The 26,240-nt window shown below is 41.5% G+C and overlaps 3 protein-coding genes across 16 annotated transcripts in view; 1 reads left to right on the top strand and 2 right to left on the bottom strand.

Annotated features, from left to right (window-relative positions):
• Positions 1–5,459, top strand: part of mapk8ip3 (mitogen-activated protein kinase 8 interacting protein 3) — a 43,538-nt gene extending 38,079 nt beyond the window's left edge. For 11 of the 13 annotated variants that reach the window (XM_036132197.1, XM_036132196.1, XM_036132188.1 and 8 more), the window contains 10 exons: positions 9–128; positions 393–473; positions 570–637; positions 758–906; positions 1,025–1,196; positions 1,284–1,397; positions 1,846–1,884; positions 3,162–3,326; positions 4,319–4,465; positions 4,812–5,459. In XM_036132197.1, the coding sequence (XP_035988090.1) occupies positions 9–128; positions 393–473; positions 570–637; positions 758–906; positions 1,025–1,196; positions 1,284–1,397; positions 1,846–1,884; positions 3,162–3,326; positions 4,319–4,465; positions 4,812–4,939 (1,183 nt within the window). In that variant the 3' untranslated portion in view covers positions 4,940–5,459. The remainder of the gene's footprint in view (positions 1–8; positions 129–392; positions 474–569; positions 638–757; positions 907–1,024; positions 1,197–1,283; positions 1,398–1,845; positions 1,885–3,161; positions 3,327–4,318; positions 4,466–4,811) is intronic. The other 2 variants (XM_036132198.1, XM_036132191.1) reach the window with 1 other exon arrangement.
• Positions 5,460–6,475: 1,016 nt separating this feature from the next.
• nme3 (NME/NM23 nucleoside diphosphate kinase 3) lies at positions 6,476–18,140 on the bottom strand. Of its 2 annotated transcripts, none has more exons than XM_012882270.3 (5): positions 18,040–18,140; positions 16,139–16,269; positions 15,944–16,045; positions 15,695–15,807; positions 6,476–7,234 (listed from the first exon to the last, which is right to left on the bottom strand). In XM_012882270.3, exons 1-5 carry the CDS (start codon positions 18,083–18,085, stop codon positions 7,120–7,122), a joined length of 507 nt encoding a protein of 168 aa, XP_012737724.2. In that variant the 5' UTR covers positions 18,086–18,140; the 3' UTR covers positions 6,476–7,119. The 2 variants fall into 2 exon arrangements, with proteins under 2 accessions (XP_012737724.2, XP_012737723.2); XM_012882269.3 differs by lacking the exon at positions 18,040–18,140 and adding an exon at positions 17,583–17,717.
• Positions 18,141–20,820: 2,680 nt separating this feature from the next.
• mrps34 (mitochondrial ribosomal protein S34) lies at positions 20,821–24,651 on the bottom strand. The gene is made up of 4 exons (XM_012882266.3): positions 24,543–24,651; positions 23,995–24,416; positions 21,371–21,413; positions 20,821–21,247 (listed from the first exon to the last, which is right to left on the bottom strand). The coding sequence occupies exons 2-4, from the start codon at positions 24,310–24,312 to the stop codon at positions 20,949–20,951; spliced, it is 660 nt and encodes a 219-aa protein (XP_012737720.1). The 5' UTR covers positions 24,313–24,416; positions 24,543–24,651; the 3' UTR covers positions 20,821–20,948.
• Positions 24,652–26,240: the final 1,589 nt, after the last annotated feature.

The following is a 26,240-nucleotide window of genomic DNA, read 5'->3' as shown; positions in this document are numbered from 1 at the left end:
CCACACAGGAGCACAGGCCAGTCCAAAGAGGAATCCTCCCAGCCCGCGGAGTCCGAGGAAGGAGGGGAAGAAACCAAAAACTACACCAGCGTGGCCCCCACCATGTGGCTCGGGGCACAGAACGGCTGGTCAGCCTAACAGCAGATCTACTCTTACGCTCTTTCCTGTTTACATTTGTCAACGATTCACAGTTTGACATCTCTTATGAAATATCGAGTCAGCAAAACACTTTTGTGATGCAAGGAATATGTAGGAATATGCAAAGAAAATGTAAAGGGGTATTTTTTTTATAGCACGAATATATTAATTAACTTTGACTTCCCATCCCCCCCAAATGAGACATTTATGCCGTTCCAGTTCTCTCACAGCTTCCTCCCCTGTTTTCCTCCAAGGCTTTACGTCCACTCTGCTGTCGGGAACTGGAAGAAGTGTCTCCACTCCATCAAGCTCAAAGACTCGGTCCTCAGTCTGGTGTAAGACACGTCCCTCTTCATCGCAGCTACTTTTCATTGCTCCCGTGTCCGGTGTCCCTCTCAATTCTCCCCGCCGTCTCTGACGTCTGCTTTCAGGCACGTGAAGGGTCGCGTGCTGGTCGCCCTCGCCGACGGGACGCTCGCCATCTTCCACAGATCGGAAGGTACCGGCGTCTCCGTCGTCGTTTTTTCCGCGTCGCGTCGCCGGCCACCGGGCGCTTCAGCCTGCCGTGGCGGCATCCTTTCGCCTTAAGAGCCCGCTGTTTGTTTTTTCTGCTCCTCAGATGGCCAGTGGGATTTGTCCAACTACCACCTCATGGACCTCGGCCGGCCTCATCACTCCATCCGCTGCATGGCGGTCGTCCACGATAAGGTGTGGTGCGGCTACAAGAACAAGATTCACGTGATTCAGCCCAAAAGCATGCAGATCGAGGTGAGTTGAAATAACTGAATCCATCGTTTGGCTTTTTTTTTTTTTTTTTTTTTTTTTTTTCTACAGTGCATCAGGCTGTTTCCGGCTGTTTCCCACTGATTCTCTGATGTCTCTGCAGAAGTCCTTCGACGCCCACCCCCGCAGGGAGAGCCAGGTGCGGCAGCTGGCCTGGATCGGCGACGGCGTGTGGGTGTCGATCCGCCTGGATTCCACCTTGCGTCTGTACCACGCGCACACGCACCAGCACCTCCAGGACGTGGACATCGAGCCATACGTCAGCAAAATGCTGGGTGGGTTTAAATCCGTTCAGTTCGCGGGGGGGGAATAACGTTCGCCGTGGCTTCTCTTGACGTGCCGTCCGCGGTTTTGCGCTGCAGGTACCGGCAAGCTGGGGTTCTCGTTCGTGCGGATCACGGCCCTGCTGATTGGTGGGAATCGTCTCTGGGTGGGGACCGGAAACGGCGTGATCATCTCCATCCCTCTGACAGAGAGTAGGTGCTTCCAGACCAAAACCAAAACGTGAAAGCAGAGCGGCAGGAATATTCAGCTCGAAGTTGTGAAGAAATTGGGTTTTTGGTAGAAATTTGAACTCTATGGCTGTAACATTTAATGCAAGTGATCTAGTGGTAATTGCTTACTAAATTAGTTGTGGCTTTAATGCGGTACGAAAAAAGAAACTGGTTAATTGCCTGAACTAAAAGCTCCCACCGGCTTGTATTTCTGCAGAGTTTTCCTTTAAAACCTGTAGAGCAGCATTTCTTACCCACATTACTCTCCACCTGACCACCTCCACTCCTCTCCAAGCAACTTCTCCCACCTTTGTCACTCCTCTCTCTCAGGGTGGTTGCACCTCCTTCTCCCAGTCTGGGTCATAACTTTTCTCTGTTGCTGTCCTCTTTCTCCCGTCTCCCATTCCCCTTCTGCTCCACCTCCCCAAAGCGGTGGTCCTTCACCGGGGACAGCTCCTGGGTCTGAGGGGTAAGTGGGAGCGCTCCCTTCCTCCTGCTGTGCTGATCTGACCGCTTCTCACCCAGTCAAACCTTCATGTGTCCTTCAGACCTCCGCTGAACTGCATTCTCTTAATATCTACATGGTTTTTTGTTTTGTGTTTTTATTGCTTTGGGTCAATGGGACAAGTGCAGTCATTTTTTACTTGACTTCAATTATTATTTTTATCACATTTCACTGATAAGTTGCTTCGCATGACAGTTTTTCACATTTTTGTCATTTTTTTTGTCCTGTCAATGTAACGTTTTATGCCGCATGCGATGTCTTTGATTTAACGCAGGGGTGTCAAACTCATTTTGGTTTAGGGGCCACATACAGCTTAATCTGATCTCAAGAGGGCCACACGAGTTAACTCATTACAAGATTAAATAGAACTAATAAAAGTGGACTTGTTGTTGATTTTTATATTAAATGAATTTCACATTTACACAATATATTATGAATAACCTCAGCATTTTTAAGAAAAGTATGTGCAATTTCAACAATACTTTTACTCAGTTAAACATTTACTTGTGCATTATGCATAAGAACTGATCACAGTGATTGTACAATGTTGAAAAACATTTATTCACATTTTTTGGAATTTAAAAACACTGTCCTGTATGACAAAATACATCAAACAGATAAAAATTAAGAAATGATTTAAAATCAATTTTCCACATCTGAAGCTCAGTGCTACCATCTGCTGATTAAAACACAGCGCCCCTCGTGGATAATATAGGAACTGCAGATTTTCAATTAAACTAAGTACATGTTTTTTTCAATAATTGTTTTATCATTCTCTTCCTTTAATCTCCTCTTTCTTTCACCTTTTCTTCTTTTCTTCTTGTTCTTCCTTTCCTCTCCTACTTTCCCATTGTAGTGTCCATATCATTTGAGATATTCCCCGCATGAATCATAATAAAACTATTCACATAAATCAAGCGGAGCACTATGGCAAAAGCAGTAATGCTTCACTTGTGAAAGTCAAATCTGATGAGCTCTTTTTGGCATTAAGACAACAATTCTTATTGCCACATTGCCAGACAGGACACTGGATTAAAAAAATATATATTATTTTTTTTTTTTAATAATGATAATGCATTTAGCCAGCGGGCCGGACTAAATTGTTCAGCGGGCCGGAACCGGCCCGCGAGCCGTATGTTTGACACCCCTGGTTTAACGTGTTATTTTGTTTATATATCATGTGGGACTTTCTCATGAACCTTACCGACTAACTTCTGATGGATATGCTTTCGCTTCGTCAGCCAATAAAGTGTCTCCGACGTCCTCCGGCGGCGTGATCCATGTGTACGGCGACGACGGCTCTGAGAAGAGCACCGGCAGCTTCATCCCCTACTGCTCCATGGCCCAAGCGCAGCTGTGTTTCCACGGACACCGCGATGCTGTCAAGTTCTTCGTGTCCGTACCGGGTAACTACGGACCGTGACATTGTGCTGCTATCGTCTGTCTTTTGTTGGCATCTCTGAGCTGTTGTGTGGCAAATTAAAATATTCCACCATTTAGAAACAGTTTATAAAAAGATGAGAAGCTGCTTCTTATATATATATATATATATATATATATATATATATATATATATATATATATATATATATATATATATATTTTTTTTTTTTTTTTTTTTTTTTTTTTTACTTTGGCATTATTCTTATTTTATTGGATCATTAATGCTATTTAGAGCTGCACAGTGGCGCAGTGAGTAGCACTGTTGCCAAGAAGATCCTGGGTTCGAGTCCAACCCTTTCCCCGGGTCTTTCTGCATGGAGTTTGCTTGTTCTCCCTGTGCATGCGTGGGTTCTCTCTGGGTACTCCGGCTTCCTCCCACAGTCCAAAAACTGTTAGGTTAATTGGTCTTTCTAAATTCTCCTTGGGTGTGAGTGTGTGTGAATGGTTGTTTGTTTCTGTGTTGCCTTGCGACAGACTGTCTACCTGTCCAGGGTGTACCCCGCCTCTCGTCCATTGAAATGCTGGAGATAGGCACCAGCACTCCTCACCACCCCATGAGGGAAGGACATGTTAGAAAATGGATGGATTAATGCTATTCATGTTCCAAATTTATGAGTGCACATAATGAAAACCCAACAGTGCCCAGAATGGAGCCTTGTGGTGCTCCACATGGAGCTGGGGGAGAACATATTACAAGTCATAATATTTTAAAGCTCAATTTGGGATTTCTTTGGGTTTAAAAGATGCTTAATATGCCTGTCTAAATGTCATTTGCACAGGAAATTTAAAGCTTGAAAGAACAGCTAATTCTTATAAATACTTTAAACCTGGAGATCAAGACGTTTATAAGCCATTAATTGCAGGAGAATTCAGCTCTAACATTTTTTTTAAAATACAGCGGTGATTTATCTTTTCCAAATGGCTATTTTCTATATATATATATGTTTTTTTACAGGTAATGTTTTGGCCACTTTAAACGGCAGCGTTCTGGACAGTCCGTCTGAAGGTCAGGGCTCCACCGCGCCCACAGAGACGGAGGCGCAGAGCGTTCAGAACGTGTTGGTGTTGAGCGGAGGAGAGGGCTACATCGACTTCCGCATCGGTGAGCGGCGACGCTTGACAAACCTTCCCTCCCCCAGCTAACATCTTTTATCTACATTTTTAGTTGTAATAATCTTTAGAGACAAAATGGTTAAAATGCATCATCATCTTACATGACTGTACAAATATATATTTTTTTCAAAAATCCAAAATAAAACGAATTCTTCACAGCTACACCGTCACGTTTCTATCAAATGTTTGTTAATCCAAACAAAGGTGTTGTGTGTGTTTACTGAATGAATGACCAGGTTCTGATGGACAGAGATGTCTCACTATGATGAAGCGTGGCATTATTGACCCTGACTTTGTCCGTTTTTTATTTATTTCCCCCCCCCCCTCCCCTGCAGGGGACGGAGAGGACGACGAGACGGAGGAAGGAGACAGCAGCGGTGGCGCTTCGCAGATGAAACCCGCTTTGAGCAAAGCTGAGCGAAGCCACATCATCGTCTGGCAGGTGTCCTACGTGCCTGAGTGACGCCTAAATCTACTTTAACCATATACCCCAACGTCTCTTTGAAGACCCCCCCTCTCCCCACCCCCGGAAGCTTCCAGCAACTTAAACTTTGTAATTATCCCCTGGTCATGTAAAAGTTCCCTTCTGGCTCTGAGATAATAAACCCTCCAAGCTGCGCATTAAATCCCCCCCGTCCCATCACCTTTTAACTTTAATGCCTTGTAAGTACCTCCTTTGACCTAGTTATCTGCTTGCCATCCTGTGTCTGTCCCACACAGGGCATTGTAACCATCATCATAAGCCTTGCAACTACCTCCCTCCTCTGTAACCATCAGATACTCACCCTCTAAGCACACGTTATCTCCTCCTATACTGAACCTCGGCTGCATCAGGCCCACAGTTGCTCCTGATCTTTTTGCCGTTAAGTTCGTCATCCATGGAAACTTGCGTCTAAAAACAAAAAAAAAAAAAAAAACGAGATCAGCAGATAGAGCAACGTGATGGTAGATCAGGTTGTATTTTCCCAACAAAAAAAAAAAAACAGAGAAGATAAGAGTTAAAGGAACCTGTTGGTCCGAATGATGTTGAACAAGTTGGGAAATTGTATTTTTTTTCCCACCATTGAAATGATTTATAAACTATCTAGGTTCCATTTAAGTACATGCAGAGCCTTGAAAGTCTATTCATACTCCTTCAACTTGTCTACATCTTGTCATATTACAACCATAAATGTAATTTACTGGGATTTCATGTGATAAGGTAATAATTAAAATGGTTTCGGGTAAAAGGGGGTTAAATACTAATGCAAATCTTTGAGATTTTTTTAATTAGGAAACATTTTTGACAACCATATAGCCTTTCATTCCTCATGTGTCTGATCAGGTTCCTCGTCCGCTGCTGAAGAAAAGCATCCCCACAGCATGACGCTGCCACCACCATGTCTCACTGTGGCCATTGTTTACTGATTAAGTGGCATTTGGCTGCATGAGATTTTATTAAGGAGCATCAGAGTACGGGGGAGGATGAAGACAGACGTACGCCACACATTTGGCATCAAATCCATTGAAGTTTGTGGTTGTAACGTGACAAAATCTGGAAAAGTTTAAGGGTTGGAAATATTTATTCAAGGAAGCGTGTTGCATTCATGCTCAACGAGGAAAACCCTGTAAAAGGGAGGCGCAGCCGCAGCAGTGTAAAGCAAAGGAAAGGCCAGACCGTGTCCACATCCTCTCAGACCGGCCCAAGCTTAATGTCTCCATCCTTCGGGTCCTAAACAATCTCTCTCTCTCTCTGATTGGCTGTTGATCAGGTGCTTTGGTACGAAGCAGGAAAACAGTGGCATGTTGTTACTTTATGTACAGGGATAACTGTAAATGTCCAGACGCACTGAAGCCCATCCTCTTCGTTCAGTATGGAAACTCGTGCGTTGATCTCTATCTGTGCATTAAATATTAAAACATATTCGTGTGCCGAACGCCGGAGTGTGTGCAGTTTTTTTTTTTTTTGCTTTATGTTTAAGGAACATGCAACAAAGCAACAAAGCACAGATCACAAATGTTTTCGTCTTTCGACTTTTTTTTTTTGTACAAGTTTAATACATATGTTTGCTACATTTAATGCAGTTTCATCTCAAGCTGTAAGCTGAGCCTGGTATAAAAAATACAAAAGCAATAGTAAAGAGTCTGATGCTGTTGAAAAGCTGGAAACTTTACATTCAAGTACTTCCACATGATCATTTTTACACCCATAGAGGACGTTTGAAGTTACTGGAAAACAGGAAATGGAACAAGGCCGTGTTTTCAAGTGTCAGCCAACCTCACTTTGGGAGGATTTAGTGTATTTACTACTATAACTGGAGACAGAAACTGTTTGTGATTTTTTTAAAAATCAAAAATCTCATCATTGAGTCACAATTACCTTCATAATTCCAGAGTTTCTTATTGCAGCAAGTCAAACTTATAGTTTAAAAGCTAAAAACATTCATAACTGGTCCTAACAAAACCCATTTATTTAGTGCACCTTTGCTTTTGTTAAGATTATCTAACTTTACTTTGAGCAAAAAATGTAAACCAACGAGAGAAAGCGGCAAGGCAGAGACGGCCTTTCTTTGCTACTTAGCCACAAACTACTGAAGCTAAACAGGCTAGAAGTTAACTGAGGTTTGACGCTTTAAATGAAAGCTGCAGAAGGTGCGTAAAGCGTCAGTAGATCCAGGTCTTGGTGCTGCTCTCCCAGCGGTGGAGCTCACTCTGACGGAACCAGAGAGCGATTTCTTTCTGGGCGTTCTCCACCGAGTCGCTGCCGTGGATCACGTTCCTGAAAACAGAGCTTTGGTCACTTTCCCCACACCACATTAAAAAGAGCGTTCAGAAATCATCAAAGTGTAAATATTCAAATAGTTCTCCTTTTTTTTTTAAATCAGTCAATGACTTTAACAAAAAAAAAAAAAAAAACTATATTCCCTCACAATGGAGGAACTGAAAAAAAGCCTTTAAGGGTTAAGGGTTCATTAAATATTAAATAGTAGGTAACACTTTATTTGAAGGGGTCTACATAAGACTGACATTACACTGTCATAAACATGACATAACACCTGTTATGAACATAAATGACTCATTATAAATGTTTAGGACTGTTGTCATTAATTGTCATTCGGTAAATTATGACACTATTAAAGCAAAGTTGACATTGTTTAAAATGTCTTTGTTATGACAAGCCCTTAACTTAACCTAATCCCAACTCAGGCCCTAAATTTAACCTTGTCTCTGTTAATATCAAGTTTTCATAACAAAGACATTTTAAACAATGTCAACTTTGCTTTAATAGTGTCATAATTTACCAAATGACAATTAATGACAACAGTCCTAAACATTCATAGAGTCATTTATGTTCATAACAGGTGTTATGTCATTTTTATGACAGTGTAATGTCAGTCTTACGTAGACCCCTTAAAATAAAGTGTAACCAAATAGTATTAATGGTTACTACAGCACTTTGTTTTTAGGTTTAATATCTTACATTTAACCAGGGTCCCTACACATTTTCCTCTCTAAAACTTCACACATATTTAGACTCAAACTTCTAGATGAATTTTCGCTGCCTTTTTTTTAAAATCACATCTGGGGATGTAATAACCTTACACAGAAGTCTGGTCTCGTTATCTGTGGATTCTAACAAATAGTAAAACAGTTTTTTTTTGGAGTCGGGCATCGGTTTATTTCTCATCTTTAGTTGCACCTGGATTGCGTTACGTTGGCTCTGTTCAAACTCTGGGCTTCTCAAATAAGGAATGGAGCATCTTAGGCTGAATGCAGATTGTCTATTTGAATTTTAGCGACTTTGTTTTGCTTGAAAAAGCATTTTTGGTCCTGTTTGGCATCTTAGACGTCATGCAAGTTCAGCCTGGATTGAAAATTTTCATTGAGACCAAACAGTGGATCAGTTTTTATTCATTATAAATATTAATTAACTCAACAACCAAAAGACTGATAAGGAAAATGCTCGAATCAGGCAAATGAAAGCATGTCAAATCAATTTTATTGTGAGTTTGCATTTGCCGAGCATTGTTGCTTATCTGGAACTGATATAATAGCAAATAATTCCAGCCTTTGAGACTGAAAAATATTAAGAATAATAAAAAAAAAAAAACATTTCTGTCCCAACCCAGAACGACCAGGTATAGATGTATGTCTCTGCAGAGATGCGTTTCTTGTTAATTGGCTTTTACCATCTTGGCTGTTTCTGTAATTATTTATGTAAAAATGGCTTCATGTTGGGAGATTTTATCCATCACCGCGAGTCAACACGCCCCACTGATCAACCAGACATCCCGTTTAAAGCGTGCAGACGCTGCGACCCAAGCTTACGTCACGCATCAGAACACATGAAGCGAGACAAAGCTCCTGCTGCCACAGCTGATCGTCTTCTCCTCACAACCACATTTTTTTCCCTGGCTACAGTTAAAGTCACAACTTTACATACACTTATCGTAGGCTTGGAAGTCCAGATTTTCTTTATATGTATATCAGGGGTGTCAAACTCATTTTGGTTGAGGGCCGCATTCAGCTTAATCTGATCTCAAGAGGGCCACATGAGTAAACTCATTGCAAGATTAAATAGAACTTTTTGTATTAAATTAATTTCACTTTTACAAAATATGTTATGAATAACCTCAGCGTTTTTAAGAAAAGTATGTGCAATTTCAACAATACTTTCACTCAGTTAAACATTTACTTGTGCATTATGCATAAGAACTGATCACAGTGATTATACAATGTTGAAAAACATTTATTCACATTTTTTGGAACTTAAAAACACTGTCCTGCATGACAAAATACATCAAACAGATAAAAATTAAGAAATGATTTAAATTTTTCCACACCTGAAGCTTAATCTGCTAATTAACAGCGCCCCTCGTGGACAATATAGGAACTGCATATTTTCAATTAAACGAAGTACATGTTTTTTTTTCAATAATTGTTTTATCATTCTCTTCCTTTTATCTCCTCTTTCTTTCACCTTTTGTTTTTTTTTTCTTCTTGTTCTTCCTTTCCTCTCCTACTTTTCCATTGTAGTGTCCATATCATTTGAGATATTCCCCACATGAATCATAATAAAACTATTCACATTCATAAATCAAGCGGAGCACTATGGCTAAAGCAGTACTGCTCCACTTGTGAAAATCAAATCTGATGAGCTCTTTTTGGCATTAAGACAACAATTCTTATTGCCACATTGCCAGACAGGACACTGTTTTTTTTTTTTTAATAGTGATAATGCATTTAGCCACAGGGCCGGATCCGGCCCGCGGGCCGTATGTTTGACACCCCTGCATATATGAACTGATTGTCCTGTTGGAAGACACAATTCATGTCCAAGTTTCCACCATCTTGCGGTTCCCAGGCTATTCCTGAACAACCTTAAGCGGTTTTCTTTCTTCTGAGGGTGACGATTTGGGTACAATACTCCCAAATATACAAAAAAACTGGTGTAGGATTGGATAAAGCAGTCTAACGTCAAAACCTCAACCGTGTGTTATTGATCGATGCTTAGGGGTCAGATATGCAGCTAGAATAAGGTCAGAAGGCTGATGCCGGCTGCAAGGAGCATGTGGGCGAGGCACAGCTGCCTTTTACGTCACCAAACATCCGTGAAGCTACACGTGTGTATCTGTTACGGCTGCAGTCAGTCCTGGCCGTATTTTCCTTGTCGGTTTGAGAGACAGGCCTTCTGCAGGTGGGATGCATTTCCCTGATTAGTGCTCTGCTGCTTTAAAGCTGCTATGCTTGCAGCAGAGGAGAGGCTCTCTTCCTGCTCTCCCTCCTCAGAGCCCCATTTGGTTTGGTTTGGAGCTTGTCTTATGGTTGGGTTTTGTTAGGTTTGTTTTGCATTTGCTTATTTCTGGTTAGTCATGGTTTCTTATTTTAGGTATTCTCTCTTTGGGATTTTATTTCTTTAGTATAATTTAATAAAATTCAGTTTTAATTTAAGCAGAAAATCCTTGTGTGGTCTCCTTGTAATGTTATCCCACCAAACGAGCCTGGTGGACGTAACATTTGTGGGGGCTCGTCCAAATTTAGGTGGACCAATTGTGCTTAATTGGGCTCATTTTCGTGTTCAGGTTGCAGTTACATGCCCCTGACTTTGTCTTTTCCTGTTCTATTTTTGTGGTTGGAGGTCCATGAGGATATTGGCACTTTTGTTTGAGGAGGGAGAGAGAAGTCTTTGTTTTATTAGGTAAGTGCTGTCTGGTGTTGGTGGTTTTGGCAACTCCATTTTAGACGACCCTGTTTATTATTTTAGTTTGTTATTTTTGGGCTGGACTCTGGGCTGAGGGCACCGCCGTGGTTTGCTGCCTGAGAGGTTTTCGACCTGGAAGGATTTGCTGCCAGCGGTATCTTGGTGCTTCAAGTGCCTTGGCTCTTGGAGGAAGGCCTGAAGACTAGGCTAAGGTTAGGCAGGGTTCTGGTCTCTTAGTTAAGTGTAGGAAAATGGAGACTTGCCATCTGTTTGTACCACTCATGCACTTCCTGACAGTGTTTGGTTACAGTGTTTGGTATTTTCTGACTAGTTTTGTAAATTGGATTATTTTATTCAACAAATGGATACTGTGGTTTTTTTTTTGTCTTCCCCAACTGTAAAGCTACTGAAAAACAAACAAAAGGAGCAGATCCGTATAGTAGCTGAACACTGTAAATTGATTTTGAAGCTGTGAGATATGTTGTGTATAAACCTGTTTTCTGAGATGTCTGTCTTAAGTGTCTCTCTTGTGTTTGTATTGTGACCTTTGGTGTTGTGGAGCGGTTAGCTACTTGTGGTTGGATCACATCTTGTGTTGCTGGCTGTCTGAAGCAGTAACTTTTGAGTGTGGCGGTGGACCATGCTGATGGTGATCCTTTTTGTTGGTGTGACTCTCCACATTTTGTTGGTCACTTGTGTGACTTGTTGACGTGGTAACTTGTGGGTTTTAAACCACTTGGTGTGTGTGAGACCATTTGTGTTGTGGGGTCAACAGTTCTTAGTATGTTTGGATTATTAGTTGCCACTTGTGGTATTGTGTGGTAACTTTGTGTAATAATCCATTTGACTGTTGTGCTCCCTTTTTGGGTCACATGTTGCCATTGTCTAAGTCATTTGTGTTTTGTCTTAATGGGTGTTTTTATTTTATTTTTTTTACATCAGGTTAATTGGTTTTTCAACAACACATCTAGTTTTGTTTCAATAGTTCAGCTCCTTCTAGTGACTCCTTTTGCTGCTCCTTCTTTGATTTCAGATAGTGATGGACCAAACATAACAAGGAAAATGGTTACAGAGGTCCTAGGTAGGATCCTCTGTTTTAAGGGGGGAGGTGTTACGGCTGCAGTCAGTCCTGGCCGTATTTTCCTTGTCTGTTTGAGAGACAGGCCTTCTGCAGGTGGGATGCATTTCCCTGATTAGTGCTCTGCTGCTTTAAAGCTGCTATGCTTGCAGCAGAGGAGAGGCTCTCTTCCTGCTCTCCCTCCTCAGAGCCCCATTTGGTTTGGTTTGGAGCTTGTCTTATGGTTGGGTTTTGTTAGGTTTGTTTTGCATTTGCTTATTTCTGGTTAGTCATGGTTTCTTATTTTAGGTATTCTCTCTTTGGGATTTTATTTCTTTAGTATAATTTAATAAAATTCAGTTTTAATTTAAGCAGAAAATCCTTGTGTGGTCTCCTTGTAATGTTATCCCACCAAACGAGCCTGGTGGACGTAACATTTGTGGGGGCTCGTCCAAATTTAGGTGGACCAATTGTGCTTAATTGGGCTCATTTTCGTGTTCAGGTTGCAGTTACATGCCCCTGACTTTGTCTTTTCCTGTTCTATTTTTGTGGTTGGAGGTCCATGAGGATATTGGCACTTTTGTTTGAGGAGGGAGAGAGAAGTCTTTGTTTTATTAGGTAAGTGCTGTCTGGTGTTGGTGGTTTTGGCAACTCCATTTTAGACGACCCTGTTTATTATTTTAGTTTGTTATTTTTGGGCTGGACTCTGGGCTGAGGGCACCGCCGTGGTTTGCTGCCTGAGAGGTTTTCGACCTGGAAGGATTTGCTGCCAGCGGTATCTTGGTGCTTCAAGTGCCTTGGCTCTTGGAGGAAGGCCTGAAGACTAGGCTAAGGTTAGGCAGGGTTCTGGTCTCTTAGTTAAGTGTAGGAAAATGGAGACTTGCCATCTGTTTGTACCACTCATGCACTTCCTGACAGTGTTTGGTTACAGTGTTTGGTATTTTCTGACTAGTTTTGTAAATTGGATTATTTTATTCAACAAATGGATACTGTGGTTTTTTTTTTTGTCTTCCCCAACTGTAAAGCTACTGAAAAACAAACAAAAGGAGCAGATCCGTATAGTAGCTGAACACTGTAAATTGATTTTGAAGCTGTGAGATATGTTGTGTATAAACCTGTTTTCTGAGATGTCTGTCTTAAGTGTCTCTCTTGTGTTTGTATTGTGACCTTTGGTGTTGTGGAGCGGTTAGCTACTTGTGGTTGGATCACATCTTGTGTTGCTGGCTGTCTGAAGCAGTAACTTTTGAGTGTGGCGGTGGACCATGCTGATGGTGATCCTTTTTGTTGGTGTGACTCTCCACATTTTGTTGGTCACTTGTGTGACTTGTTGACGTGGTAACTTGTGGGTTTTAAACCACTTGGTGTGTGTGAGACCATTTGTGTTGTGGGGTCAACAGTTCTTAGTATGTTTGGATTATTAGTTGCCACTTGTGGTATTGTGTGGTAACTTTGTGTAATAATCCATTTGACTGTTGTGCTCCCTTTTTGGGTCACATGTTGCCATTGTCTAAGTCATTTGTGTTTTGTCTTAATGGGTGTTTTTATTTTATTTTTTTTACATCAGGTTAATTGGTTTTTCAACAACACATCTAGTTTTGTTTCAATAGTTCAGCTCCTTCTAGTGACTCCTTTTGCTGCTCCTTCTTTGATTTCAGATAGTGATGGACCAAACATAACAAGGAAAATGGTTACAGAGGTCCTAGGTAGGATCCTCTGTTTTAAGGGGGGAGGTGTTACGGCTGCAGTCAGTCCTGGCCGTATTTTCCTTGTCTGTTTGAGAGACAGGCTTTCTGCAGGTGGGATGCATTTCCCTGATTAGTGCTCTGCTGCTTTAAAGCTGCTATGCTTGCAGCAGAGGAGAGGCTCTCTTCCTGCTCTCCCTCCTCAGAGCCCCATTTGGTTTGGTTTGGAGCTTGTCTTATGGTTGGGTTTTGTTAGGTTTGTTTTGCATTTGCTTATTTCTGGTTAGTCATGGTTTCTTATTTTAGGTATTCTCTCTTTGGGATTTTATTTCTTTAGTATAATTTAATAAAATTCAGTTTTAATTTAAGCAGAAAATCCTTGTGTGGTCTCCTTGTAATGTTATCCCACCAAACGAGCCTGGTGGACGTAACATTTGTGGGGGCTCGTCCAAATTTAGGTGGACCAATTGTGCTTAATTGGGCTCATTTTCGTGTTCAGGTTGCAGTTACATGCCCCTGACTTTGTCTTTTCCTGTTCTATTTTTGTGGTTGGAGGTCCATGAGGATATTGGCACTTTTGTTTGAGGAGGGAGAGAGAAGTCTTTGTTTTATTAGGTAAGTGCTGTCTGGTGTTGGTGGTTTTGGCAACTCCATTTTAGACGACCCTGTTTATTATTTTAGTTTGTTATTTTTGGGCTGGACTCTGGGCTGAGGGCACCGCCGTGGTTTGCTGCCTGAGAGGTTTTCGACCTGGAAGGATTTGCTGCCAGCGGTATCTTGGTGCTTCAAGTGCCTTGGCTCTTGGAGGAAGGCCTGAAGACTAGGCTAAGGTTAGGCAGGGTTCTGGTCTCTTAGTTAAGTGTAGGAAAATGGAGACTTGCCATCTGTTTGTACCACTCATGCACTTCCTGACAGTGTTTGGTTACAGTGTTTGGTATTTTCTGACTAGTTTTGTAAATTGGATTATTTTATTCAACAAATGGATACTGTGGTTTTTTTTTTGTCTTCCCCAACTGTAAAGCTACTGAAAAACAAACAAAAGGAGCAGATCCGTATAGTAGCTGAACACTGTAAATTGATTTTGAAGCTGTGAGATATGTTGTGTATAAACCTGTTTTCTGAGATGTCTGTCTTAAGTGTCTCTCTTGTGTTTGTATTGTGACCTTTGGTGTTGTGGAGCGGTTAGCTACTTGTGGTTGGATCACATCTTGTGTTGCTGGCTGTCTGAAGCAGTAACTTTTGAGTGTGGCGGTGGACCATGCTGATGGTGATCCTTTTTGTTGGTGTGACTCTCCACATTTTGTTGGTCACTTGTGTGACTTGTTGACGTGGTAACTTGTGGGTTTTAAACCACTTGGTGTGTGTGAGACCATTTGTGTTGTGGGGTCAACAGTTCTTAGTATGTTTGGATTATTAGTTGCCACTTGTGGTATTGTGTGGTAACTTTGTGTAATAATCCATTTGACTGTTGTGCTCCCTTTTTGGGTCACATGTTGCCATTGTCTAAGTCATTTGTGTTTTGTCTTAATGGGTGTTTTTATTTTATTTTTTTTACATCAGGTTAATTGGTTTTTCAACAACACATCTAGTTTTGTTTCAATAGTTCAGCTCCTTCTAGTGACTCCTTTTGCTGCTCCTTCTTTGATTTCAGATAGTGATGGACCAAACATAACAAGGAAAATGGTTACAGAGGTCCTAGGTAGGATCCTCTGTTTTAAGGGGGGAGGTGTTACGGCTGCAGTCAGTCCTGGCCGTATTTTCCTTGTCTGTTTGAGAGACAGGCCTTCTGCAGGTGGGATGCATTTCCCTGATTAGTGCTCTGCTGCTTTAAAGCTGCTATGCTTGCAGCAGAGGAGAGGCTCTCTTCCTGCTCTCCCTCCTCAGAGCCCCATTTGGTTTGGTTTGGAGCTTGTCTTATGGTTGGGTTTTGTTAGGTTTGTTTTGCATTTGCTTATTTCTGGTTAGTCATGGTTTCTTATTTTAGGTATTCTCTCTTTGGGATTTTATTTCTTTAGTATAATTTAATAAAATTCAGTTTTAATTTAAGCAGAAAATCCTTGTGTGGTCTCCTTGTAATGTTATCCCACCAAACGAGCCTGGTGGACGTAACAGTATCTAAGCTTGTATGTATAGGTTATGTTTGCCGTAATAAATGAAAAAAAACTTACAATATTTAGCGTTTTGAGTGCATACGTGACATTTGATACCGAGCTGAACGTTAGCGCTGCTAAAATACTGGTTGCACGTGTCCAAGATCGGGATCAGATCCACAGCTTGTAAGCTAACGGGCCGACTCACTTGCCCACTTCCACACAGAAATCCCCGCGGATGGTGCCTGGCAGCGAGTCGGCAGGGTTGGTCTCGCCCAGCATCTTGCGAGCGGTCTTCACAACGTCCAAACCCTGCCACACCTGCAGAAAACAACCCCCCAAGGGAACAAAACAAAAAAACGCATCAAAGGGCTGCAGAGAAACTTTGACTTTTACATCAAAATATTAATCAGGGCTGAAACTCTCTTAATGGCGTTGGGTGGGTGGGGGGGATTACCATTGCAACAACTGGTCCAGAGCTCATGTATCTTATCAGCGTGCTGTAGAAGGGCTTGTTCCTCAGCTGCCAGTAGTGCTCCCTGAGAAGCTCCTCGGACGCCTGGTGGGCACATGCGAACAACACAAGCGAGTTAATGCGGCCGACTGTGTCTCTGACCCAACTGGGCTGACCCCACGCCACGCATGTGAGTACCTTAACAAGTTTAACGGCCACAAGTTTGAAGCCTCTCTTCTCGAAACGACGCACTATTTCTCCCAGCAGCCTCCGCTGCACGCCGTCGGGCTTCACGGCGATGAAGGTGCGCTCGTTCACCCCCGTCCAGCCTGCAATGGGATGAAGGAATTCAGCTTCACACTTAAAGCGTCACTGGCAAACTAGACATAAGACTAAAAAGGGTCGTACTCGAACTAGCATCCCCGAACTGGACGCAGTTGGATGTTTTTTTTGCATAAATCCTAAAGGAATAATTTCACCACATTTAAATAGAACAAGCCTCTGTTGTTGCTTAATAGGGAAATGAGATGCGGTTAGATTATCAAAGAAAAAGGATTGCTGCCTGTTTTTTATTTTGGCCTATCCTGTAGTAGTGATGCCCATCTTTACATTCATTCACATCCTTGTTTGATACATACCCGCTACTCTTTGGAGTATTATTATTTATTAGTAGTATTTATATTTATTTGTTCAGTTATGTGTCGAAAAGCGAGCAATTATTGTTAGAGGTACATTTTCTAATACAGAATGTTTCTATCATTTATGCCATTTCTGCACTCGCTTACTTATGGAAGACAATCTGAAGTTTGAAGCCTGAACCGTGATTCTCTGCAGCTCACTCACTGCAAAAAGGGAACTAAAAGTAAGTAAAAATTTCTTGAAATTAGTATATTTTTCTTTGATTTGAGGAGCTAAATAAGACTATTTGCCAATGGAATGGAGTGTTTTTTACCCCTAAAATAAGATAATTAGATATCCTGCACTTGAAATAAGATGATGGAGATGAATGGTTCCTATTTTAAGTGCAAAAATCGTATTCCATTGGCAAATAGACTTATTTACCTGCTCTAATCAAGGAAAAATACACTGATTTCAAGAAAATTTCACTTAATTCTAGTTTCCTTTTTGCAGAGCTGAAGGCGACTCTGATTTCAAGCTGTGCCCTTTGAATAAAAGCTTTTTTTTTTTCTTTTTTTTTTTTTTTTACTGAAGATGTCTATGAAGAAATGATATAGGAGAGGACTGTGTCAACTAATTCTAGGATTCCTGAAGGCAAAGTGGTTGCGTGCACATTCATAATACAGTAAACGGAGCAGACAAAAAAAACAAAAAAAAAAAACATCCTTTTAACTTAGTAAAAAAAAGCATGCGTAATTTTCATTTTTCAATCAGCATCGCCACCTAGCGGACACTCAGAAAAATGCTGACATCCACAATTTAAAACTCCACGCATTGATGAAATCCGCGCGCAATCCCAGCATCTCCGCGCGTGGAGGCTCCTCTGCAAGCTGTTCCGCGAGGTCGTTGTGTGTATAAGGAAGCCCCCTGCACCGGGAGCCCTAAAGGCTGCACCTTCACGTCACGTAAAGCGTCAGCCCCACGCGCCCAGATCTAAACCTCCGCGCCACAGCAAGCCTCTCACCGCCTTCATCACTCCGAGCCTGTTTGGGCGCCTGACCTCCCAGCTCCCGCACATCTCGCCGGGACCTTTTTGTCGGCGTCATCGCGGCAGCCCTGTCTCAGTAGACTGCGCGCGAGCACAGGTCGTCCCAGTAAAGCAGCGCGCGAGCCCCTGAGCCTATAATAGGATGATGAATCAACTTTTCTGACAACGGGGAGCACGCGGCGCGCAGCGGGAGCCGAGAGCGCGCGTTGGCTGGCAGTAGTTCAGCAGTCTGGGTTTGTTTCGGTCATGTTTCACGGTCCAGGCCACCGCAATGCCCCAGCTCAAGTTTAGAGAGCTTGGTCACGCGCCGCTGTACCCGGGATAACTGCTACCTCTCGGCTAACCGTCTCGGCTCCCCGGCATCTCCTCCTGGAAACTACAGCAGTGAAACTCAGCTGCAGCTCAGCTCGCGGCGAACACACACACCACCAACCTGACTGGAAGACGTGGGCGAAGATGGAGAGAAGCAGGCAGATCATCGTCGATGCACGGCGGAGTGAACTGACTGACTGAGACCTAGGCTGGGAGGATGGAAGAGGGAGAGCCCGCTACGTCACGTTGCTAAGGAATGCCTCAAAGGAGCGCCAGGGCGGTATGGCAAAGCGTTATATAATTTAATAGGCAGACCAGCCTATCCAAAGCAGGCCATGCCAGCAAGTACACATTTCTAGGTCTGTTTCTAGCTTTGGGGGAACCCTGTGACAGATGCTGTCCGAGAGCCCCTGGCTGGCTAAACCACAATGAAAAGGTTTGGAGTTATTAATTAGATGATTCACAAACATCCAGCCATCTGCTGCTCTTCACAATGAAAACGGGCAACTGTCGTAATAATGTCTCAAGAATATTAAACGTCTTGATTTGAGCTCCTTAAGCAAGTTAACTTTATAAAAGTTATAATACGAGAAGAACAATAATTCATATTTATAGGCTTTAATTAAACATTGTCAGATCTCAGATCTTACCCTACAATAACAAAATAAACAAATAAAATCAATGGAGTGAGCAAAGAAAAATCAAGATAGACTGTGGTCTGGAATTAAAATAATTATATATATATATATATATATATATATATATATATATATATATATATATATATATATATATATAGCCACAGCTTATTACAATTTATTGTTATTTGATATTTTAAATATATGTATCAGACAGCAGATAAAGGCTATCTAAATCTTAATTCTATACAAATGATTAAATCTAGATAGAGATGGTCCATGGTCATATTGTTTATTGTTTTTGGGAAAAGTCTGTTTGTGATAACAATTGTGATGTATCATGATGTGGATAAACTAATTGACAATGTCTGCAAACTCCCAAACCTAAAAGTATATTAGGAATTGTTACTTTTTTACTCTTGTTCCACTGTTGGTTCCAAGAGAACGTCAATAAATAGTATGTCTGAAAGTAGTATTAGTGTAATTAATAAAAGGTAACTTTTTAAACAGCTTTGTATTTGTGTTTTTTTTGTACGGCGATGCACACAGTCATACCTCCATCATTTACCAGAGAACACTAATTAATTTAATTTAGTTACTTTTTATCTCTTTTATCATTTTTGCCATAAATACCATATGATATACATTTACTTGCACTTTCATTGCTACCCAGCAACCAGTAACTTTAATAGCTTGTAATCATATTTTAAAATGTATAAATATTTATCGATGCGCTCTTTGAACTAACAGGGGAGAATATACCAATAGTAAAAATCACAATTCTGTGCGGTTTTACTTGATAACAAATCTCTCACGATGGCGATAAACAGTACGTTGAATGCTCATCCCTAATCTGGATTTCAACCCAGGTTTTTGTAATCCCATCAACTGTAGAGTAATAAAGAGTTTAACAGTAATAAACTCAGAGGAAACACATGAACAGAAGTTTATCAAATGAAGCTGATAGAACGTGTCCCAAAATATCTTTTAAAATCAATGACAATCAAGAGGCATGGTGTTTGTTTTTATCTCTGCCTTGAGCATAAATACTGTGTATATTGACTAAAGCCTTTAAAAATTACTTTTGACTCAAAGTTTCCTCTGGGCGCCACAGTTGGCTGAAAGCATGAGAATGAGCAAATCATAACTCCATCATGGTCATCTTTTCCACCAGTGTTTTATTTATTTTTTTTAGTTTGTATTCTGAACATAAAACTCTCACAACACGAAAAGCAACTGTGCCCACAAAACCCTGACTCCTGGGAAAGGTTTAAAATTCAAAAGCATCTTTGGGTTAATAGAGCATATTATCATTGGAGCTTTAGAACTGAAAAGCTCTAAAGATTGGAGTGTAGTTTGATTATGTATTACAAGGAACTGCCATACTCATGGTACACAGGACAAACTTTGAATAATTCAGAAATACACTGAATTAAAATAAATAAATAAAATCACCACGCATCAAAAGTAGATGTCAAAAATGCTTTTTGATCTTTTTCCAGACCCAACTTTGAATGTATCTTGCACATTTACTGCGTCACATTTCAATTTGTCAACGAAATTTCTAAGTTAGCTCGACTATATAGACTATTACTTAAAAATATTCTAGTTATTCTATTCTTCTCATCCTTTAAAACATCCTATATGATTAAATATGAACAAGCACTCAACGTTGTACTTTACATTCCTTATTAAAAGGAATGTATTTAATGTCCTAAACCTTTTGGGTAGATATCTTAGCTTTTTTTTTTTTTTTAAATGTAGATATTTTTTTGTCGTTATTCTCAGCTATCAGAACAGAACATGGAAATATGTTTCTGATTAAAGTAGATGTTTGTGGTCGATAAAAGAAAATTACTTTGTGTAGTCCTGAAATTTTTTTTTTTTTCATTTCAAAACTTTAATTGGTCGGAAAAACTCTGGCCCTAAAGCAAATTGTTCCTCTGCACAAACTGACTTTGCTGGTGGGCGAAACGTCTACTATTCTGGAAAGATAGTGACATAAATTAATCTTCTCATGGGCCGTAAACACACCTCAGGCCACACTTTGGACACCCTTGATTCAGTTTATATAAAACCAAGTTTAAATGAACTCAATCTGTGCGGCAAAGCAGAAATGAAGTGTCAGGGATTAGGTTTAAATTAGGTTCTACACCAACTGTATTAAAAAAAGGATTTTACCCAAACTCAACACAGCCGTACATGTTTTCTTTGTGCAAATGAAGACACACACACACACAAAAAAAAAAAAAAAAATCACTAAATGAGCCAATTGGATCCCACTTTTAATATTTAGCACATCACACAGACACACAGTTGTATATCAGATAAAAAGAAAACCTCATTTGAGTCCAGGACGCAGCAAATGAATCCCTAACGAACGCATTCTGCTTCACACCGCCGTCCCTTCTTTCCTCTGACTCTCTTGTTCCTGTCTGCGGAAATAGTCTTTGTTGAACACCACGTCCCTCTTCAGAGGCAAGGCCGGCTCCTCTGTGGCTGCGCGGCCCCCGGCTCTCCCCCGCTGTGCCAGCAGCATGGCGCGCAGCAGGGGTGGGTAGGGGACGTAGCGCACCGGGGGCTCCGGGAGGGGCTGGAAGTCCCTGAACTGCTGCTCCATGTCTCTGGGAATCAGGCGCCAGTCGTGGTACATCACCTTCTCCATCTCCTTCACCTCACTTTCCTGTTTGCCTAAGAGGTACATTTGATTTGGGAAGAGGTCAGGATTTTTAATATTCTACTTTCGGTATACTGATATCATGCTGCACGGGATCCTAATAAACCAGATAAAGTTCAACAGAGTCTAAACTTTACCTTTATAGGTGAGGATTCCCCATGCTCTGCCATGATCCATGTTCTAGCAAAGCAAAGAAAACAGACTATTCAGTTCTCAGTTGGGTGTTTAAAAAACCAAAAAACAAAAAAAACATGTATTCTAATGATTTGTAAATAGGTTTGCCACATTAATCTGCAAACCCAGCACTCACTTAGTGGCCGCGATACAAAGGATTAGCCTATATCTACGAGAGGTTGGCCTGAGCAGAGACCAATGTTATCGATTTTAGGGGAGAACAAAGTTGAGCTTTATTGCTGTTTCACGTATTACTCCATAATGCCTCAGTTTGCTCTACGATAAACCGAGCATTGGTGAAATACAAACTTCACCAGTGTAGGAGACTCTCAGGTGGCCATCAGAACCAGCTGGGCAATAAGAAGTGCTCTGTAAAGGCTAAGGTAAGCATCCTGCCCGTTCTGAAGCAAAGCCTTTTCTCCATATGCATACGTCTTCCTTTGGGTCCACACATGCAGACGTGGAAAAATGTATTGGAGCTCCTGGCAAAGAAGTGGACAAAGCTTTTAAAACAGCTTGATCTTCTTTTGCAGGGGGGGAAAAAAAGTGGATGGTAATGAGAAATTATAGTGCTGACACAATCCCCACTGGCACAACGGCCGGCACCCCCAGCTGCCAATGCTTTCTGCAACATAACCAACCTGCACTTTGCACAAGATACGTGTAGTTGTTATCCTATTCCTGATGATATTACAATTACCATTAACCTGCATTCTTTCTTATTCTAAACCCCCACCGCTCTCCCTGAGCTTTACTCTGTCAGTCGGTAATTATAAACACCGGGAGTGGGCATTAAGGGCAGGTAAAAGTCCGTCCAGCAGGCCAAATATGCAACTACTATGTAAAATGTAAATGCGCAACGCCCAAAAGATGTTATTAGAGAAAATATTGAGTCCTAAGCAGCTCTTAGCAATTACAAGACTGAACTGGACGATACGACTGTGATGAGAGCGCTCTGGACGGCACTTAGCCGTATCCATGGTTGTAGCATTAAAATGGGAGGGACTCCAGACCATCCAGAGTCTTTATTTGAAATCTCTTGGTTTCTAAAAGACTTCGTGTTCCTCTGCACTCTAACAAAGTTAGAGAAGTCCTTGGAAAAGAAACGTGGCCCACAGCATCACAGAACCTGTGATGCTTAAAGGTGGGGATTAGAGGTCGACTGATAAATCGGCCGGCCAAATCTTTGTCCGATATTTGCGTTTTTTTCCCTGTATCTGTCGGCCGATACACAGATCCGTCAACATAATCAGCTGCCATGCCTTGAGATCACGTAAAGCACATATATTGCCACTCCATCCCTGGTAGAGAGTGGCTGGTAATGTGGTAAGACTGGGCGCCAAGAACAAGGGTACGATTTCAACTTTTGATGTTTTAACCATCTACTTTAGCTGTATCTGGCCTGTGGAAGTCTGTCTCTGTCTCACTGTGAGAAACAGCAGTGTGTGTGTCTGTATCTAAAAAACCCGCGTCTGATCGCCAGCTGAAGAGCTGCCACTGCGGTGTGCGTTTGTTCCCATGGAGAATTATGCATCCACCTAAAAGTTATTATCAATCACTACACCTACAGCATCTAAATTTCCATAAAATAAAGTCCATACACTGCAGTGGTGGTCAGTGTTTTTCTTCTCCTCCACGCTGAAATAACTAAAGAAGCTCTTTTCTCGCTGTGACAACACAAAGCGCTGCCATAAGAGTCGTGCTGCATGTTTCTTTTTTTTTTCCCCTTTCTGTGCAACTTTCAAACTGCGGTCAGAAGTCCATTATTTATATTCGCTGGTTTAAAAATCAAGTTTTGAGACGTGTGTAACATTTGTTGTTATCGTGTAATTTTTATCATGTAAACGGAGAAAAAAAAACCAATATTGGCCACAAGAATCAGCCCAAAAAATAAATCAAATAAATAAAAATCGGCAGCATATCTCGGGTATCGTTAGACTGATGTTAGAATAATCTGTACCTGCCTTAAAAAAACGGAATCGGTCAATCTTTAGTGGGGGTTATTACCTTGCATGTGTTAATGAAAATAGTAATAGTAATATCATCTTTATTGTCATTGAAACATACATTACATTACAACGAAATTTGTTCTCTGCTTTTAACCCATCACCCTTGGGGAGCAGTGGGCTGCCATGTGTGGCACCCGGGAAGCGTTCTGGGGTTAAGGGTCTTGCTCAGGGACCCTGGGGATCGAACCAGGTACTTGCATCCTTCTCAGAGCGCAAGTGCAGGCGCACAGCTCTAACCACTAGGGTAGAGCTGGGGTTAAGTGCCTTGCCCACGAGCACATCGACATGTGGCAAGGGAAAGCTGGAATCGAACCCACAACCTTCTGATTGCCATACGACTACTCAACCCATCAAGCCACAGTCACCCAAAGCAGCATTTTAGCCTCATTTGTGTCAACTGTGGCTCAATGGTTAGGGTCTTGCAATCGGAAAGGTTCAATTCCAGCTTCCTCCTGTCACAAATACCGACGTGCCCCTGGGCAAGGCGTTTAACCCAATGTTACCTACTGTTCTGCATATCAGTGAATGAATGTGTGCGGCTGTGGGCTATAATGCAGAGCAGCTTTAAGTGTGCTCACCTCGGCTGTGTAGTCCACCTTGACCCTGGTGACCTGCCAGTAGCTGGGCTCTGGGTGCTCCTCCAGCCAGGACTTGCGGGTGAACATGCGGCCCACTCCGAACATCCGCATGCCGGCCAGCAGGGAGAAGAGGCGGCTCTCCCGGCGGACGTCCTGCCAGGCCAGCGCGGGCAGCATCTTCCCGGTGAGAGGCCGCCTCATGGTCTCGTAGTCCAGGGAGTACTTCTGCGACTCCCTCGGCCGGGACTTCAGCTCCCGGTACGCTCGGATCTTCCGAGCCATCTCTGCGATGAGACGGAGGCGCTTCTTCTTCGCCATGGCCGAGAACTGACAGACAGCTGGGTCACCGTTTTCCTCTGAGGGGCCGAAAAGGGTCGCTGCACCGACCCGGTGAGGGAGGACGCTGTGTGAGGGCAGCGGAGCTAAAAACGCGTCAGAATGCACAACAAGAGTCAGTGAACAGTAACAAGCTGGCACCAGTAGCTCGATAGTGCAACAATGATGGAATATATTTGTTTAAATTCCTGGAAATGGCTAAAGAAACTTACTTCTAGTTGACCTCAGTTAGCAAAGCACACATTTCCGCACACTTGGTCCGGTTGTAAATAGTCCCGGAAAGAACTGCGACTGAAGTTTGGTTCCGCGGGAGAAAAAAAGTTCCGCATGATAACAATACGACTGCTATTAAAACTACTACTTTAATAATAATAATAATAATAATAATAATAATAATAATAATAATAATAATAATAATAATAATAGATAAAAAAGAGTTGAGTAGGTCCTTTGGACGGGTTCTTCATTTTTGAAAGGTTTCGTCTCTTCTCCAAGAGACTTCTTCCGTGTAACAGGTACATTGAAGAAAACACAGGTTACCTGACAGGTAAAATCAGCCTTGTAAGCACCAATCATAAGGCTGATTTTACCCATAACTAATTATACCTGCCTAACCCTAACCCTAATTTACAAACCTTCATTTCATCACATCACCCCAGTTCTGCAGCAGCTCCACGTGGTCCCTGTTCAATTCAGTGTTCAATTCAAAATCTTTCTTTACACATTCAAGACCATTCACCACCTCACTCCCCCCCCCCTACCTTTCTGATCTTCACATCTCTACTCCCCCCTCACTCTCCTCTTCCTCATCTTGAATTCACTTCTGTTCAACAGTGCTTACTCTCTGTGATTGCTGGTTCATTGTAACATTTATTGTTTAATCTTGCTTTCTTGGTATTATGCTGCTTGATCTTTAAAGTGTCCTTCAGTGATCTGAAAGGTGATTTTAAATATAAGGTATTATCATTTGTGTTATTATTATTATTATTATTATTATTATTATTATTATTACTGCTATATTAAATAATTTAGTTCATTGGTTGGTTTATAGGCAAACACAATGCACTAACTGATCATTGTGCAAGTTGAGGTATTTAACATCCTCTGTTGTAATAAAATACAATAAAGTCTGAATACACTAGCTTATTGTAAAAGTAAATATAGCTAAGCAAAAAAAGTAAAATAATGGATTTGGTATACAATATATACACTATGACAATATGAGCAGTGAAATCGTGAATATTGGACCATTGTGTCATCAGTAAATCTCAAGGCTTTGACAGATGGATTTCCTCAGGTGCAGTCATTGGTGTAGAGGGAGAAGAGTAGTGGGGAGATCACACACCCCTGGGGGGCGCCAGGGCTAATTGTAGAGGACAGGTGCTGGCATGTGAATCATCCTGTATACTCAACTAATTCACGCTTCAGCTTTCAGCAGCATCAATTTAGAATTTTAATGCACAAAAGATCTTCCAAAAAAGGGGGTGAATCATTTTGATTTTGTGTACAGGTTACTAGTTTCTTTCTTTCTTTCTTTCTTTCTTTCTTTCTTTCTTTCTTTCTTTTTTAAAGGCCCTTGCTGTTAACAAATTTAGAATCTCTGAAAGCCTTCAGGGTTTATGAGGCTTCCTTCAAATGGAGAAAACACGGGTTTAAAGAGTATAAATAGGTCCTTCTGCATAAGGCAAGCGTGACTGAGTCAAATCAGGACTGAAAACATTTTTATTTACTTCGGCTTTTGACTGAATCTGATTAACGAACTGTTTGAAATAGTTTTTTCTTTTGTGCCTTCAGTAGTTGTATTTTAATTTTTTTTTTCTTTTATGTTACAATTTAATGCTTATGCTGTGTTGTTTTCTTCTATTTTTCGTTTAATGTCCTGTAAAGCACTTGGCTTCCTTTGTGCATGA

Source organism: Fundulus heteroclitus, unplaced genomic scaffold, assembly GCF_011125445.2.
Source record: "Fundulus heteroclitus isolate FHET01 unplaced genomic scaffold, MU-UCD_Fhet_4.1 scaffold_48, whole genome shotgun sequence".
NCBI classification, from domain to species: Eukaryota; Metazoa; Chordata; class Actinopteri; order Cyprinodontiformes; family Fundulidae; genus Fundulus; species Fundulus heteroclitus.
Note: the sequence above shows the minus strand (reverse complement) of the source record. Positions and strands in the feature narration are given on the sequence as shown.